The sequence below is a fragment of the Polyodon spathula genome, chromosome 3 (assembly GCF_017654505.1).
Source record: "Polyodon spathula isolate WHYD16114869_AA chromosome 3, ASM1765450v1, whole genome shotgun sequence".
Classification (NCBI taxonomy): Eukaryota; Metazoa; Chordata; class Actinopteri; order Acipenseriformes; family Polyodontidae; genus Polyodon; species Polyodon spathula.
The window spans coordinates 6,826,982-6,844,317 of NC_054536.1; the positions used below are offsets into that span (position 1 = coordinate 6,826,982).

A 17,336-nucleotide genomic window follows, 5' to 3' on the forward strand; every position below is an offset into this window, starting at 1 on the left:
AAAACATACCGATCAAAAGTAACTGGTATGTCACAGCTGAGCAAAAGGCAAGCATCCAATCAGAATTACACAGTTACAGATGGCCCAGTTTCCCTTGTGGGTAGGGAGTGGAGTTGAGCTCAAAACAAAAAACATGGAAACTTCTAAGACAACTTGGAGCTCAAATCCAGTGAATCTTCAATAACTATAAAGTCTTTCAGATGTGTGACACAGACACTTTCTATACTGCCTCAAGTTAAACAACTCTAAAATGAAGACACAGTGATGAGGTCTAGGTGCAGAGTCAAAGCAGTCTCATTACGACTGTTAGTAAGAGACTGGGTTCAGTGTTTTCAGACCCCAGCACCTTTACCGTACTTACAGCTATGGCCAAGTTTTGCATCACCAATACATTTTATGATTGAGACCATTCATAAAAAAAACACAAAACTGTAAGAACTGTAAATATTTTATTAAATATCATGTAATCAAAAAAACTACAAAATGATATCACAAACGTCTACCAGAAGCCATAATAGTAGTACAGTATTTCATGTTAGATTTCAAAACTGTCCCTTTAAATTGTCAGATCCTTCTTTAATCATATGCCTCTACGGAGAACTCTACCAACGGTATGTATGGGGTCTGGAGATGTTCATTTAGTAAACTTCGTTATGACGTTGAGCAGCCTATGGTTAATTCGCTACTATTAACGTCAACGACTTTATGAAGCAGAATTAGTTCATTCTATAGGGTGAGGCAGAACCTTTGGCCATAGCTGTATAAACTATACGTACAGGACCTGCTTAAGTTTCTAAATACACACAGTGTGCATTTACAAATAGGATTAGGAGACGATTACAGCCAACGCTTAAAATACAGCTTTGCAAAGTGGTACAACAAAATGGTGTGTGCAGTTTGTTAAAATAAACAATGCATACACCAAGACACTGAGGGTGATTAGCAGACACACACAGCTGCCTGGAGCACCAGCCTGCGCGGTCTTTCAAGTTCATCTACCCAGGACCTCTACAAGGACTTTTACCAGGAATATGTTTGTGGTGGTATCAGTTATAGAAAGACAGGATGCCGACTCATGTTTGACTAACGCACTCACCCACACCTAGACACACAAAAGAAATAATGAAACATTGCAGTTGCATTTTGCTGAATTAAATTCATACAATTATACTTTTTGCAGAATTGCAAGGAAAACAGAAAAATGTAAAAGAGAACTAACAATTTGGTGGGGGGAAAAAAAAGCATTTAAAAAAGGCAAACCAAAAATTTTAAAAAATTTTAAAAAATTATTAATTAAATACAGGTACAAATTATTTGAGGGGAAGAGCACAAACATTTTAAATGTGGTCTGGTTTCAAATTAGTATCATTAACAAAATGTTAAAAAGGGGAAACTTCTTTAAAATTGTGCATGTGTACCCTATCCAGGGAACCAAACAGTGAGCAGCACACAATCAAACTGAAGAGCACAACCGGGTCTAAAATTCAAAACTCAACCAGGGGCAGATAAAGCAGCTTTAACGGTTGAAAAAAGCAACAGGAATTCTCAAACCTACCCCCCCCCCCTTCTTTTTATATATAAAACAAAAACGTAAATAGTGAACATATTTTTGCGTACGTAGGTCACATCACCTACCGTGCTTTCGCTTTATTTTTTGTGTAAATTAAAGTTTAAGTTGGAAACAGTTATTATCCTGTGGAGGTGTCAGCTGTAGTGGGTAACTATATATGACAACAGCAGCCTTCTTTCAATATACTACAGCTGTAACACATGTAATGCAACAATTACATCTGTAGCACTCAGGCTTGACATTTTGCATTCAAAGGATTAGCTAGCGTAGGTTGTGCTATGCAGCTTTTTTTTATGTCGTTCTGGTTTGGTACGACTTGTACCGGACCTTTAACTTTTGTTAAATGGGGGCGCTACACTACTTTCTATCATCATTTCAATGAATTTTATGAGTCACTAGCTGAAGTACCCAGCGTTGCCCTGGGAAATTAAATATTTCATGCATGACAAATTGGGGAACGGTAGCCTTATGGTTTCCTATAAGTTACCGATCTTGGGTGTTGCACAATGCGCTCGGACCCCTTTCCCTTTTTTTAACTTTTTTTTTGCTTTTTGCCATTTTTTTATTTTTTAAAATGTTTGTTCTTTTTATTTATTTTTTTAGTTTTGTGGGTTTCTTTAATTTGAGATACATGGCTACTGCAGTGATCCAGCAATGGGGTTACTAAATAAAGTACGTCAGGGGTCAAAATTGTGGATCCAAACACAGCCCTAGACCTTCCCCTGGATGAAAGAGGAGGCCATGCAAAGTTTGGTTGCACTGGCTCCAGTGGGGTCCGAATGCATAAAGGAACAGACAGACAGACAGACATTATATTAAGAATGTGTTGAGGTTATTATAAAACTGATGAAATTGAGTTAGAATGAGTCATGTTAGGGACAGTCTAAGAATTGGACAAGTCCACACCCAGCAATACCTGGAGGGCCAGTTGATAAGACAAGGTGTCTCGCCTTCTGAATCTTTCTGAAGAAACCACTCACTCTTTGGTTTTACCACGAGGCTACATAGAAATGTGGCAAAAGACAGCTTGGGTCAATCTGGTGCCAAAAGTAAAACAGTACACAAACACAGACACACACATAGTGTACAGTACATCACCTCCCACGCTTAGTGCAGTGCAGCAAACTCCTCAAACTGTCCTCAAACTCTTCTTTACTCTGTCTTCTAGAAACCACAATATAATGAATAAAACTGTATACCTCTGGAAGCCTCTTTTATGTCTATCATAATAGAGCATATAGATTATATTTCTTGAGCAGTCATTTTGGTTACTGCTCCTGGGTGCAGCCTTGAATACAGAGACACCTGCTGACTGAGAACCTTCTATCAGCCTAACAGTCAGATCTGCCATCTGAAACTGACATGGGAGAGGGAGATGCACTATTTATATATGAAAGAACATCCAGGATGCATTGCAAGTGAAGCACTGATATGAAGGGCTGTCTGTATATCAAATCAACAATTATTAGGACTGCTATATAAGTTGATATACAGATATAAATTACACTGTGTAACAAAAATTTTATTTTATTTTTTTCCTGGGAAGTAAGTGTTATTTCCCAATTGATTATGCCTCATAAGTATAGAACATGGCTATTATTCCCCACAAACTTTGCTTTTGTGACCAGGACAGTGATATTTCAAAATATCACTATTTACAATGGGAAAATGGGCAAATGTGTGTCTTTTCGTTCACATAAAAGTCAGAAAAAAACAAACATCTGAATCCAAATTAACATGTATTTATACTAAAGTAATACAAAAATGACTACAAAAGATTTAGAAGTGAGTAGTTTTTCGAGATTCACAATTATACTGTAAATACAGTATAATTGTAAATCTCGAAAAATTACTCACTTCTAAATCTTTTGTGGTCATCTTTGTATTACTTTAGTAATCTGGAATAATTCTGGTTGTTTTTCTTTGCACTCTTTCTAGAGCAGCAATATCCTTTTTGTAGTGAGGTGAGCAGAACCGAACACAATATTCAAGATGAAGACTTACTAATACATTGTACAGTTTTAACATTACTTCCCTTGATTTAAATTCAACACTTTTCACAATGTATCCGAGCATCTTTTGGGCCTTTTTTATAGCTTCCCCACATTGTCTAGATGAAGACATTTCTGAGTCAACAAAAACTCCTAGGTCTTTTTCATAGATTCCTTTTCCAATTTCAGTATCTCCCATATGATATTTATAATGTACATTTTATTTCCTGCGTGCAGTACCTTATACTTTTCTCTATTAAATGTCATTTGCCATGTGTCTGCCCAGTTCTGAATCTTGTCTAAATCATTTTGAATGACCCTTGCTGCTGCAACAGTGTTTGTCACTCCTCCTATTTTTGTGACACCTGCAAATTTAACAAGTTTGCTTACTATACCAGAATCTAAATCATTAATGTAGATTAGGAATAGCAGAGGACCTAATACTGATCCCTGTGGTACTCCACTGGTTATCTCACTCCATTTTGAGGTTTCTCTAATCCATGTGAATGCATTTCCTTGAATCCCTACTGCGTTCAGTTTGAGAATTAATCTTTTATGCAGGATTTTTGCCTTCGACCGTGTCCCGCACCAACTCATCTGGTACGTGCTGCGCGACCACGAAGTGCCGGAACTTCTCATCAACTGGGTCCGTATGCTCTACACGAACGCCACCAGCCGCGTGAGGTGCTCAGTCGGCATCTCTGACAGCTTCCCTGTGAAGGTTGGCATCCGCCAGGGTTCTGCACTGTTACAACTCCTCTTCATCCTCGTCATGGACACCATCACGCATGACTTGCGGCGCAACGTCCCGTGGACCCCGCTCTACGCTGACAACATCATGCTCGCAGCCACAACCAGGGAAGAGCTGCAGCGAACAGGTGCAGGCCTGGAACGATCGACTTTGGCAGTTTGGACTTCGCCTCAACACTGCGAAAACCGAGTACATGGAAACGAGCCCAGCCGCTGGTTCCATCCAAGTCAACAGCGTGGACCTGGCAAAGACTGACAAGTACCGGTACCTGAGATCCAACCTGCAGAGCGATGGCGGAATCGACTGCGACGTGCGAGGGCGAGTCAACGCAACCTGGATGAGGTGGAGAGGTCACAGGAATCTTATGCCACAGGAAGATGCCAACCCGCCTGAAGTCGAAGATCTACCAAACAGTCGTCCGCCCAGTGGCGCTGTATGGGCCTGAATCCTGGCCTACGACCAAAGCCGTCAAGCGTCATCTTCATGCCATGGAAATGCGTATGGTTCGCTGGACAATGGGCAGTTTGGCATCGTTCCTATTGACGCAAAAATGCGGGAAAGACTGTTACGGTGGTGCGTCCACGTCCAACGAGCAGAGCCTGGCACCGTCGCCAGCATCTCCTACCATCTTGAGATCGACGGCCAGCGCCCACGTGGAAGACCGAAGCAGCGATGGCAGGACACGATCAATGCGGATATGAAAATCAGCAGCCTGCGCCCGAACGAGGCGCAAGACCGAGCGAAGTGGCGTTCAAAGATCCGAAGAGCGGACCCTGTACCAGCGGGACAACGACAGGAAGAAGAAGATATGCTTTGCAATTATCCATTATTGATGCTGTATCCTCAAAAAAATCAAGCAGGCTAGTTAGACACGATCTCCCTTTCCTAAAACTATGTTGACTGTCTCCCAGGATACTGTTACCATATAGGTAATTTTCCATTTTGGATCTTATTATAGTTTTCATAAGTTTGCATATAATAGAAGTCAGGCTTATTGGTCTGTAGTTACCTGGTTCGGTTTTGTTTCCCTTTTTGTGGATCGGTATTACGTTTGCAATTTTCCAGTCTGTCGGTACAACCACTGTGTCAAGAGACTGTTGCATGATCTTGGTTAGAGGTTTGTAAATAACTTCTTTCATCTGAGTACTATTGGGAGGATCTCATCCGACCCAGGGGATTTAAGAGCTCCTAGTCCCTTTAACACTTCTGCCTCGGTTATGCTAAAGATATTTAAAACTGGATAGGAACAGGTTGACATGTGGGGCATGTTGTCTATATCTTCCTTTGTAAAAACTTGTGAAAAGTAATCATTTAATTTATTTACTATTTCTCTCTTGGCCTTTCTAACTTCCTTTTTGACTTGCGTTTGCAGTTCTGTGTACTCTTTCTGTGTAATTTGTTTTTGGTCCCTTTTAAAATGCTCTGTAAAGTGCCTTTTTTCGCTGAATATTTTTTTTAATTGATCTATTAAAACCATTTTGGTAATTTAGTTTTAGATTTAGATTGGTCTACTTTTGGGATGTAAATGATTTGCGCCTCTTAACACTACATTTTTAAAAAACAGCTATCCTTTTTCTGTGGATGTTTTCTCTATTTTACTCCAATCTACTTCTGTTAGTCCCTGTTTCATACCTTCACAGTTTGCTTTTTTTAAATTGTAAACCTTAGTTTTAGTCATTACTTTTTGGGTTTTAAAAATCACTTCAAATGAGACCAAGTTATGGTCTGAGTTTGCCAGTGGTTCTCTTAGTTATTCTGTCTTCGTTATTTGAAAAGACTAAATCAAGGCATGCCTCCCCTCTAGTCGGTGCCTTGACAAATTGTGTTAGGAAGCAGTCATTTGTCATTTCAATTTCTATTTCTTCCTTCGTGCTACCCACCGGGTTTTCCCATTTTATATGGGGGAAGTGGAAATCCCCCATTAGCATGGCTTCTCCTTTGCTACACACATTTCTAATGTCATTGTATAACAGATTATTTTGCTCGCTGTCTGAATCTGGTGATCTATAGCATGCTCCTATTATTATGCCCTTTGAATTTTTGTCCATTATTCTGACCCATATTGATTCAGCTTTGTTTTCTTTGTCCAGGTTTAACACCTGGGCTTCAAGACTGTTTATGATGAATAGCGCTACCCCTCTATCTCTTTTGTCCTGCCTGTCTTTCCTATCCAGTTCATACTTACTACAATAAACAAAATGTTACCGTCATAGCTAACATTTTGTTTCTGATACTTCTAGTATTTAGATAAATACATTTAATGTCTGTCTTACCTGAGTTGTTGTGCTTGTTTTGATGTGGTCTTGCTTCTGTTTTTTTTGTTGATTTTTTCCCCCCTTCCTTTCTAATTTAAATGCTTCTGAACCTGCTTTGTCACAATTGTGTCACAGATGTAGTCTTTTTTTTTTTTTTTTTAAATGCCTGTGACTTGCAATATATAAGTGGTTTTTCACTTAAGTGAAAGCACTCAACTTTACCAACGTGACTAGTGTAAAATGTACGACAACAGGTGCTCCTAAAGCTAGAAAACCTCTCAATGTACAGAAATATGTAAATAAAAAACTGAAAAAAAACATGCAAACTTCTACGAGGATAGAAGAAAAAAGATGAATTGTTGTTAAACTTTAATTTTAAAAAGGTATGCAAAATCTGCTTTTTTAAAACGTATTTGTATTTTATACTCTAATTTTATTTTTGCTGTCCCGTAATGCAGGGACAAAGACATGCTGAAAACTAAAACAAACTTTTCTGTTTGTACAGTAGTTGTAGGCTGTGAAGCTTACCTATTTACATCATTAAATAGGTGTACGTTAAGTGATCAGTTTGCCACTTCCATTTAGAGAAAATCATAATAAAAATATTTAGAGGCATTTTACTGTTTTTTGTGTGTGTGTGTGTGTGTGTGTGTGTGTGTAATGATTCCGCATACAGTAACAATCTGTATGGACAGATGCGCCTGTGGCGTACGCACTAAAAAGCCGTATTATTTTTAAAAAGGGTCCAAAGGTATTTTAATAAATACAAAAAAAAACAAAGTGCAAAGTGCAAATAATATTTACAGTGACCAAAAGAAAAAAATGGTCATCATGGTGATTAAAATTGTCGCTACTGTTGAGCACTGGTGTGTGTATTTATATATATATATATATAGAATATTATATATATATTATATTATATTATATATTATAGTTATATATAATATTCGATAGATAAAGCTTATATAAAGTTCAACGACTCAATTTATATTATGATGCTTTTCATTTAAGAGCCCACACAAAACTTTACTAGCAGAGCTGTGGAATGGATTTGAAATCTTATTCCTGTCCCAGTGATAACTCACATGATGTAAAAATGACAGGGCTGCAAGTTGTGAAATTCTAGAGCAGCAACGAAGGGCAGTGCAGCCGGACCCCGAGGTCACGGGCCATTCTGATTACACGTGGTTTGCCATAAAAGTTGTATTTAGAACCTCACACCCAAAGAATACCACATCCTTTAAGAAGGGCATACAAAACACCATTCATCTTCCTACAGGAGTGCTCAACAAAATGACATCATGAGCATTATCAACTGAAGAAATACAATATGCAGGAATTTTTCTAAAAACAAATACAATCTCATCCATGACAGTCAGTATTTTAAACCCCCATAATTCTCAGGTAGCATAGTTCCAATTTGTAGCAGCCTCACTCATGTAATGCTGTGAATGCCAAAAAAACATAAATATTTTGAAATTACAGATCATTAGAGACCCCATTTGGAAATCTGAAACAAGAAGTCTTTCCTGGGCCAAGGAGGGTCAAAGGGCATTCCCTGTCTGAGCCGCTTGTTGCTGTAGTGTTGGTTTACAGGAGGACTGCTCAGCAGAAACATATCTGATGCCCTTTCACTAACCAGAAATCAATTCCTGACAGTTTAAAGAAGGGCGGGCATGCACATCTGAAACAGAGCTTACACCCTTCACCTTGTACCTATAGACCATACAACTGTAGTGACCGAGTGAAAGCTCAGTTATGGACCCAAATTAGAATATAAATATTTCTCTTTACATAAATCATCCATGACTTGTGAAATAAATCAGGACAATCAACTGCACCTTTTCTGTCTTTGGAAATGTAAAGAATCATTTACATAAGCCCCTTGGTTTTAGGCTGTACTTTCTCCAAAGGTGTTGTTTGAAACAGCACACAATTTGCACATCTTTTTCTTGAGATAGGGAAATTGTCCATCTAAATTTCCATGCAAGGCTCAAACAAAATTTTAAAAAAATAGAAATATCTGCTGTATTCAATGCAATGAAATGTAGGTATTGTTAGGTTTAAAAGAAAGAGGAGTAATTTGGTTCAATTTTATCGTTTTTGTTCTTTTGTCTTTGTGTGTTAACCCTTTTTTTAAAAGGAGAAACCAATCATGTTAACATTACAAAATGAGATGCAAAACACATTGAAAGTGCATAAGAAAATGTAACTTAGTTTTTTGGTTTTAGTTTTGTAAAATGAACAGGTGTTTTGCATCTTTCAATAAATAGGAGTTAAAGTCTGAAGGAAACGGCCTGAAAGCATGGCCCATTGGCTGATCTAGCTCGGGTTACATATCTACAACAGAAACATATCGAACAGTGAAACATGAACACAATATTTGAGTGACTGCTATAATAACCACTCTGTAAATCAGGGTTGGGTCAATTCCTGTTTTTCAATTCCTTTTTAAAACCCATTTCCTTGAAGGAATTGTAATTGATATTGTACTTGGTTGCCATGGTGAAGATTTTTTTTTTTTTTTTTTTTTGTTTTGTTTTTTGGTTTAAATACACAGTCTTACAATTTTGATCAATATTGTGTTAACGTAATGTTGTGCCTTACAACTAATAAAGGGAATTGATTTTAAAAAGGAATTGAAAAACATTAATTGAGCCCAACCCTGCTCAGAATTACTGCTCTCATCATAAAAAAAAGGCAAGCAGGCATTGACACTTTGAAACTATTTACTCTTTAAACACCTGATCTGATGACCTGAAAAACTAAACCACAACAAGCACACAATAAAAAAGAGAAGAGTCAATCAATACCGTAATGTGGAATATACTACTCCAATAAAGGCTTACCCTTGTCTGCTGAGGATGTTTTGGGCTTGGTGCTCAATGAACAGGTCACCCGGTGACTGCTGTGGAGACTGCAGTGATGACTGGCGGCCATGTCTGGGTGAGCCTGGCACCTCGCCTGCAGAAAAGTCTTTCCCCGGGACTGTGGTGGTGGTGGAAACATCCATAAACAACGGTTTCCCATAAACCCCTGTTTGGGCTCCCGGATCCTGTGCCCTCTTGTAGTTCTCCAGATTCATCATCCTCTCCTGGTCGGAAAAGCAGTCCACGCTCTCTCGGAAAGCATTCTCTTTCGACTGCATGATCTTTGGCTCTCTCACAAATCCAGTCCTGGTGCTGTACAGCGAGCTCAGTTCTCTGTCCTGCTCCTCCTGCTCCTTTCTGTTCTGCGAGGCTTGGGCATGTTGCGCCAGTGCCTCGGGTTCCTTTCGCATTCGTGGGTACTTGGGTGAGAAATCCGATTCCAGTTCGTGGTCCAGCGAAATGCCATATCTCTCTGCCAGCTGGCGCCTCCGCTCTGCCTTGTACCTGGCTATCCTCTCTGCCTTTGAATCCGTGCCTGCAGTTTCCATGCTTCCTGTGCTATAGGTTGACTCTGTGTGAATAGACTGGGGCTCCGCGCGACACCTAGCTCTAGACTGTCTCTCTGAAGAGGGGTCTTCACTCTCCTGGATATTAAGTTCTTCTTTACTGAACCTTCTTGCTGTGAAATTGGGAAAGAAAGAAAAAAAAAATTTCAATTGTATTTTAAAACGACATTTTTCGCCTCCTCCCATCAATCACCACATTGAGGATTTTCACCCGAACGCTGCACTAGTCGTCAATGCCAAGTTTCACAAATATGAATCACGCTTTTAATGAATGAATCCCACCTTACCTGCACATGGACTGCAAGGGTCGTTGGCCCGAGTGTATCGAGGAGTGTCTTCTTCCAGCAGGCGATGTGAAACTAAACCAGGACAGCTTTGCAACTGGGTGTCACTTTCAATGGCTTCTAAACGCCTGGCAATCCTCTCTTTCCTGCAGAAAATCGAGTTCAGAGATGGTAACAGAACATTCAAGGTGTATATATGAATGCTGTAGTAGTAGTAACAGTATAATAGTTGTAACAGTCATAATAATAACAATAATAATATGAACATACAATTAAAATATGAACCAATAATAAAAAAACAAAAAAAAGTGTCCACCACATCAGTTCTGCAGAAAGATCAAGCCCAGATTCCATCACCTCACCCATAGTGACATTAAGGGCTTTGGTTACTTACAGGTCAAAGGATAACCAAATTCTTAATACTGTATTCCTCCTGTCTGAAAATGTCGACTACTCCATTCACATTTTATTCATATCTAAGCTTCATAGGAAGTGATGTCATTGTACCTGTTCATTTCCAAAGCAGTATGGCTTTCAGGTTCAAAACGCTTTCTTAATTCTGAAACTGAAAGAAAGAAGAAAGTAAAAAAAGGTTTTAGAAAATGCACAGAACTCAAAATTGTTTAAGAATTTTGACCCTGGCACCTACAATATCTACCTATCCATCTATCTATCTATCATGAATGAAATTCATGCATCACCACATAAATCAGATATTGTTTAAAAATAACATGGCTTGTTTTAGTTTCACAAATTCTACCTCCATTATTATGGACCTAAATAGTGCTGGGACCTCAACACTAAATCATATGACAACTCTGTAGCAGTTCTCTGAGCTTGGAGGGGGATGGGGAGGAATACAAAAATAGGACTTGACTGAACACGCACTGCTGTCTTTTCAGATCCAACTTCAGATCCAGACTCTTAACTCAAACATTACATGTCACTTCTAACACACAGTTGTTTAGTACGTATAGTTGTATTCTTTACTCCTGGGATATCTTTATTTTAATGTGTTACACAGTGTAAGGTCTTGCTGTAAAATAAAGTAATTTATAGGTTGCTGTAATTTACATAAATATCCTAATATTATATATTTATATACTATATATATATATATATATATAATATATAAATATATATATATATATATATATATATATATATATATATCAATATTATAATCCTCACTTAATGGGTGCTAGGCAGGAGGACCATCCAGGTACATGATCAGGGTACAGTATTCATAGCAGGTATGAATTACATCAGTACCTCTCATTAGCTAACCTCTCCCCCAAGGAACTGAAAGATTGATGTGCTATTCTTATCCAGTTTGATGACTTTGATTCTAACATGTCATTATGACATCATGCCTAAAGGCAGCAATTCTATAGAATGAATCACATTCCATTCCAATCCCCACCATATTCAAACTGAACAGCTGGTGGCCTCCAGTGGGATCTTTTGCTTGGTTTCGAATCACATGCTGATGTGAAATGAGCTCAGAGGCAGATCAAATGGCACCATAACAAATTCACAACAGCACTGAGAACACAACTACAAAAGACAAAAGAAAGACGCCTCAGGATTTAGAACATTCTCTTTCAAAAGGCGAGGTCAAGATTAACAGACACTTACTCTGCAAGTCACTGTTTGAACTAAAACAGTTACCCCCGAAAGTTGTTTTTTGGCCTACACCATACGGACAGCTTGTTAAATTAGCATCCCAACAAGACTTATCATACTAGTCAATAAAATATAATACATATCCTCCAAGGTTATTAAACAGAACCAGGAGACCGACACCATCTACATCTGATAAACATCACCATCTCAGAGCTTCCTAAGGTACATCATTCAGGTGCCAATACCATGGAGAAGTTCACTGTGGTGAACTGTACTGTACTGTTAATGGCATGCATACTTTTAATAGAAGAAATCATTTCACAGAGTAGGTAGAACCCAAACTGCTTGAGATGGCTTCACTTATACAATAAGAAACACCCAGCGGCAGGGCAGAACTCATGCATGAGCAACTCACCAATACACCAGGGATACCATCAAGAATGCCCATACCAAGCTTCTTAAACTAAAAGAAACGCTCTCAAAATACAACTCAAACTTCAAGTGTGACCGACAGCCCGTCTATACTGATGACCCCCCATATACCCATTGGCTAGGGGGCATGTATCCCCCAGTAGATACAAATCAATAACCTACTGTAGGTTTGTTGAAATGCTAATGTAAAGTTTTACTGAAACCAAGGATCTGCGTTTCCTGCAAGCGAACACATTGACCCAAGAAACACCTGCCTGCCGAGGCGAGAACTTGCTCACACTGAGGCACATTGAAAGTGCCAATGGACAGTCAACAGGTGACAGATGACTGCATTGACAATAGCAGTTTATGGTTTTAATCAAAGCCATACCGCTAACCTTTCTTTGAAACCTTTTATTTTGGTATAGTTAGACTCCTACATAAAAATATAGCTTTAAAAATAAACTCCTTGATATCTAAAAGCCACCCTTGCATGGTTTGCAAAAACACTATAAAAAGAAAGTTAACAGGTCAATGTACTGTAAATGACTGTACACCATACCTATAATGATTTTGTATGCATTTCTACACAAATGCTGAAAAGCATCAGGTTTCAATTTACAAACATGGAAATTTTGCTTTTACTCAGTTGTTTAAAAAGGTTGTACCTGCTAATTAACATGTTAATCAAATTGTAATTCTTGCATTACATTTCTTTACATCCAACACAAAACAAAATGTAAAAAACACAAACGTATCTAGCAATTCATAACCAACATATTCAAAGCACGCAGCAACAAGAAAAAAGATTCACTGACCTTTTGGAAGCACTGCCAAAATATTAGCATCAATGTCCTGTGTGCTCTTGCACAATTGTTCTTTGTCTTCAAAGGACAGTTCTTTTTGGAAGCTGTGAAGAAAACATAGATGATCCAATAAACTTAAAACAGTCAGTTTATGATAATAACAAAACCAGGATTGGTATGCAATGTTTCAGGTTACCTCTAGTTGACATGGGCCATTCATTTCACAATATTTATGTTTTCTATCACGTTTCACCACATTTGGTCTGTCTCCACTTCATTCATGTGGAAATGAGATAGACACAGACAGACAGACAGATAGATAGATATATTCTATATATTCCCCCCACATGAATGAATGATTTTAAAAAACACTAAGCAAGTCAAAGTTCCTCTAAAGACTGATAGTTGCCCCCAGTACAGCACTGACAAACATATGGTGACATTTACTTGGAATAGATTCAGTTCTCTGTACCTTAGTGCCCTCCTTTGCAATAGTCTTGAATTTTCAAATCTGATGGAAGCCTCACTTTCAAATCCTACAAGAAACAAAAAAGGCAGAGCAACAGGTTAACCTTTTGCCATTTCAAACAATCATAAAAATGTTAAAATAAATCATTTAAAAAGCATCAGTCAGATGGAAGAGTCTCAGGTCACTTATTTTGATGAAGATATATATTGTTTATTAGAACATCTAACGCAACAACAAACAAACTCAAAAGGATGAATCTTCTGGTCCCTAAAATTACCCTGGTAGGCTCTTTAAAATCTCCCTTTTGCCTAGTTTGACTTTATAAAAAAGGGTTATTTGGGATTCTCCCAGTTATACACTTGAGGCAGGTACTATTGCATTCCCGTCCTTCGAAGAAGTAACCCCTGGTCAGGTGTGATTCACTTCGAGAGAAACTTGGTGCTTAAATGCTTAGATTCACTTCTTACACCATTTTCTGTTTCAGTCACCACACCACGTTGACTTTTTAAACTTAGATTTAAAAGCATCCTCAAGGCCTTGCTACAGCTCCCAAATCTGTCATATCCCCAAATACAGCTGAGGATATGACAGAGTGTAAACAATAACCAGTCCCCCTGCAACAATGCTCATAGAACTACTGCGGGTCTTGCATCCACAGGAGGAAAACAATAAAAGTATGGTGCAATAGATCAGCAAGGAAGGTGAATATTATGCACACACAGAAATAGTTCAACTATAAATGTGTGTTGAAAACCAACATGTATTGCACTTCCTAATTCCCCTCAGTTCAGCTGAATAGCTCAGCAAATGAAGCATCAGTGACCTTGGCCTACATTCAGACTAGGTGAAAAAGCTTGGTTTTTAATGTGCAAGCTAATTTCCATCACAGGACCCAGTTTAATACAAGCCATATTTTGCCCCACCCCAAAAGCACAAATGATCTACTAGATTCAGACAGATGATAATAGACCAAGAGATGCTTCAAGGCATGTGGGAAGTCAAGGGCATCAGCACACCGCAACACAGGGGTTATACAGTACAAGCCATAACTCAACAGGGTTCATTATGTGGTAAAGATCAGATAACGAACCTCAAGATGCGACAAAGCGAACTTGAATTTTGCAAAACAAGTTACAGTTCAATCACCGGTAAAGGACATTGAAGTTCCTTTGTGCTGTAAAAGGAAAAATCTGCAGTTTATAGCTCGAGGATAACCTATGCCTGCATCAGCTTCTATAAACACAGTATCTTCTCATCGTGTGTTCTGTCATAATGAGGAACGATCCCTGGTTACATTCTTTTAGAATTATGTTTTGCTACTTTAATAACTTTCTTGCAACTGCACAAGGTGCTTAATTAGGACTCAGTAATAACTATGTCAGCCATGGCAAGAAAATATAGGCCAGGCATATTGCCTTGGGTCATGGATTCCATGCAAACCCATTCTGATTGGGCAGTTTTAATTCACTTCAAGGCAAGGCAAATATATCCTTTACGTGTTCAAGTGTATCATTCTTGGTGGTTTGCAGCCAATCTTTAGCAACAAAAGACGGCAATTGTGCCTTTTGTGAATTTTGTCCTCTGTGTGTAATTTATATAATATAGATATAATATATATATATATATATATATCTATATATATTGATAGATATATCTCAAGACAAAACATGAGACAGATGTCGTGTAAACAAGCATAATGTATGTAAAGGTAGATTTTATTGGTTGGGACAGTATGGGCTAACCAGAAACAGCCCTGTGTAAAAATGACTGCAAGGCAATTGGCATGCAAGAAATCTCTGAGACCATGGACATTCAAACTTCATACACTAAAAATTCTGCCATAGATAAATACACTGCACAATCTATCTTGACAATCTCAGCTCTACCTGGAAGGAAAAGGGAATTCTCATTTGAAACTGTGTATAAAGTATTAAGTTTTTTTTTTTCCCCAATTATTTGTTTATGGCCCCAGCTCAATATCAGCTAAACAAAGCTCATTACTACTCTAATTATTCACCACGTCTTTACATACATTTGACATTAAAACTTGAGAATGGCAAAACATTTATTGCATATTTTCCCAGATTTCATGTATTTCACTTTAGTAGAAAACGTTGTATTTAAACGTTCAGTTGACACCAGTAAAATACATGGCCATAGTTTTATGGTGAAAAAAACCCCACCACACACAAAACTTTAAAAATCTCCCCAGCAGGTTGAAAATCGCCTGCAAGTCCCTTTCAGTTTTTCTGCATATCAGTGTGCTAGTCACCAAGCCAGGCGATTGTATAATCAGCTTCCCTCTGCACATCCTCAGTCCAATCACCTAAAAAGAAGCAGCGCATAATGGACCTGTCTAAAAATATCCACCTGCTAAAGCCCATCACATACTGTACAGGATAATCTTTTGTACTGACATACAGTACTACAATTATCCAGCCCACACCCTGAAGTCAACAGAAATCTAAATGATCAACTTTCCATTGCCTTTCTAGAAGAACATTCTCTAACCCTTTGCACTAAATTAAAAAAAATAGTAAATGTAATATGTATAATTAAACACATAATGTACTGTAAAAACTGGTGTATAGGCGCTCCCCCGTCCCCCTTTTTTGGAGACAACAATTTCAGGAAAAAGCCTATAGGTCACACCTGTATAAGTCGCTCCCCCCTTTTGAGGACCCCCAAAATACTTAGAAAATAGACCTATACAAAGGTTTTTACAGTATATATAAAAATGCACATGAATGCCTGCGACACCTGTTGTGAATATCAAACAAACTTATCAAATCACAACACCTATCAAACTCAATTCTTGATGCCATCCACAAAGATCAAAAAGCTCACTTAAACTTTAAACTCATGCTTGGATACAAAATACTCAAAACTTTACACCTCTACAGTAAACTGACCATGTATGATTACTGTCTTTGGATCCTCAGATTGCGCAGCACAAGGACACATGACAAACATGCTGTCCAGCAGCACACACTTCGGCACTTACCTTCCCCACAGTACTTTATGGCTCCCACATAGTTGGAAATCCAGCGGTTCCTGAACATAATTGCAGGAGAAGATGAGGTTTCAGCAACAGTACCAGTAGCAGCTAATTTTAAACCAACACACAGCACTAGCAGGCCCTTCTGTGTTGCAGAGCAAGGAGATTCCTACCAGCAGCTCTGAACAGACTGGAGCTGTCAGGCTATCACTGGGCTCAGGGAATACAGCAAATGCATCGCAAAACACTGCAGGGGCAAAAGCAGCTCAGGCTGGTAATCAGATTACAGGCAACAATTAGCACAATAAAATGCTAAAACAGATTGGATCAGTGCGTTCAGGAGACTGAACCACGAAAGAGCTGCAAATGTGTGGCCAGGTGGTGGTCCCAACATATGTTTCCTGGGAAAAGATACAGCACGACAGCTACACAAGTGAGGCTCCTTAAGCAAAGAAGAGAAACAGTCTTCTCTAATGGACAAGAAATTCCACTGATCTCTATGTAATCAGAAAAGTGTAAGGAGTGCTCTGAGAGAGAACACAAAATCAGCTCCCGGGCTGCCAGGGGAATTGGCTCCGACTAATCATATCATTATGTTAAATATTTCGCCTATCTAAAGTCAAGCCAAAAAAAATAATGGTTTTCACAGTTGTGATTTATAGACAACATATGAGCAACATTATGGAATAGAAAGAAAGAGAAAAAAACTGAAAAAAATGCAACAGACTCCAAAATGATT

At 38.5% G+C, this 17,336-nt stretch overlaps 1 protein-coding gene across 1 annotated transcript; it reads right to left on the reverse strand.

The window, feature by feature from the left end:
• Window positions 1-2,181: 2,181 nt before the first annotated feature.
• On the reverse strand, window positions 2,182-17,020 carry LOC121311548 (supervillin-like). Its single transcript, XM_041243972.1, has 7 exons — window positions 16,604-17,020; window positions 13,603-13,666; window positions 13,143-13,234; window positions 10,795-10,852; window positions 10,291-10,433; window positions 9,417-10,116; window positions 2,182-2,570 (listed from the first exon to the last, which is right to left on the reverse strand). Exons 1-7 carry the CDS (start codon window positions 16,659-16,661, stop codon window positions 2,438-2,440), a joined length of 1,248 nt encoding a protein of 415 aa, XP_041099906.1. The 5' UTR covers window positions 16,662-17,020; the 3' UTR covers window positions 2,182-2,437.
• Window positions 17,021-17,336: the final 316 nt, after the last annotated feature.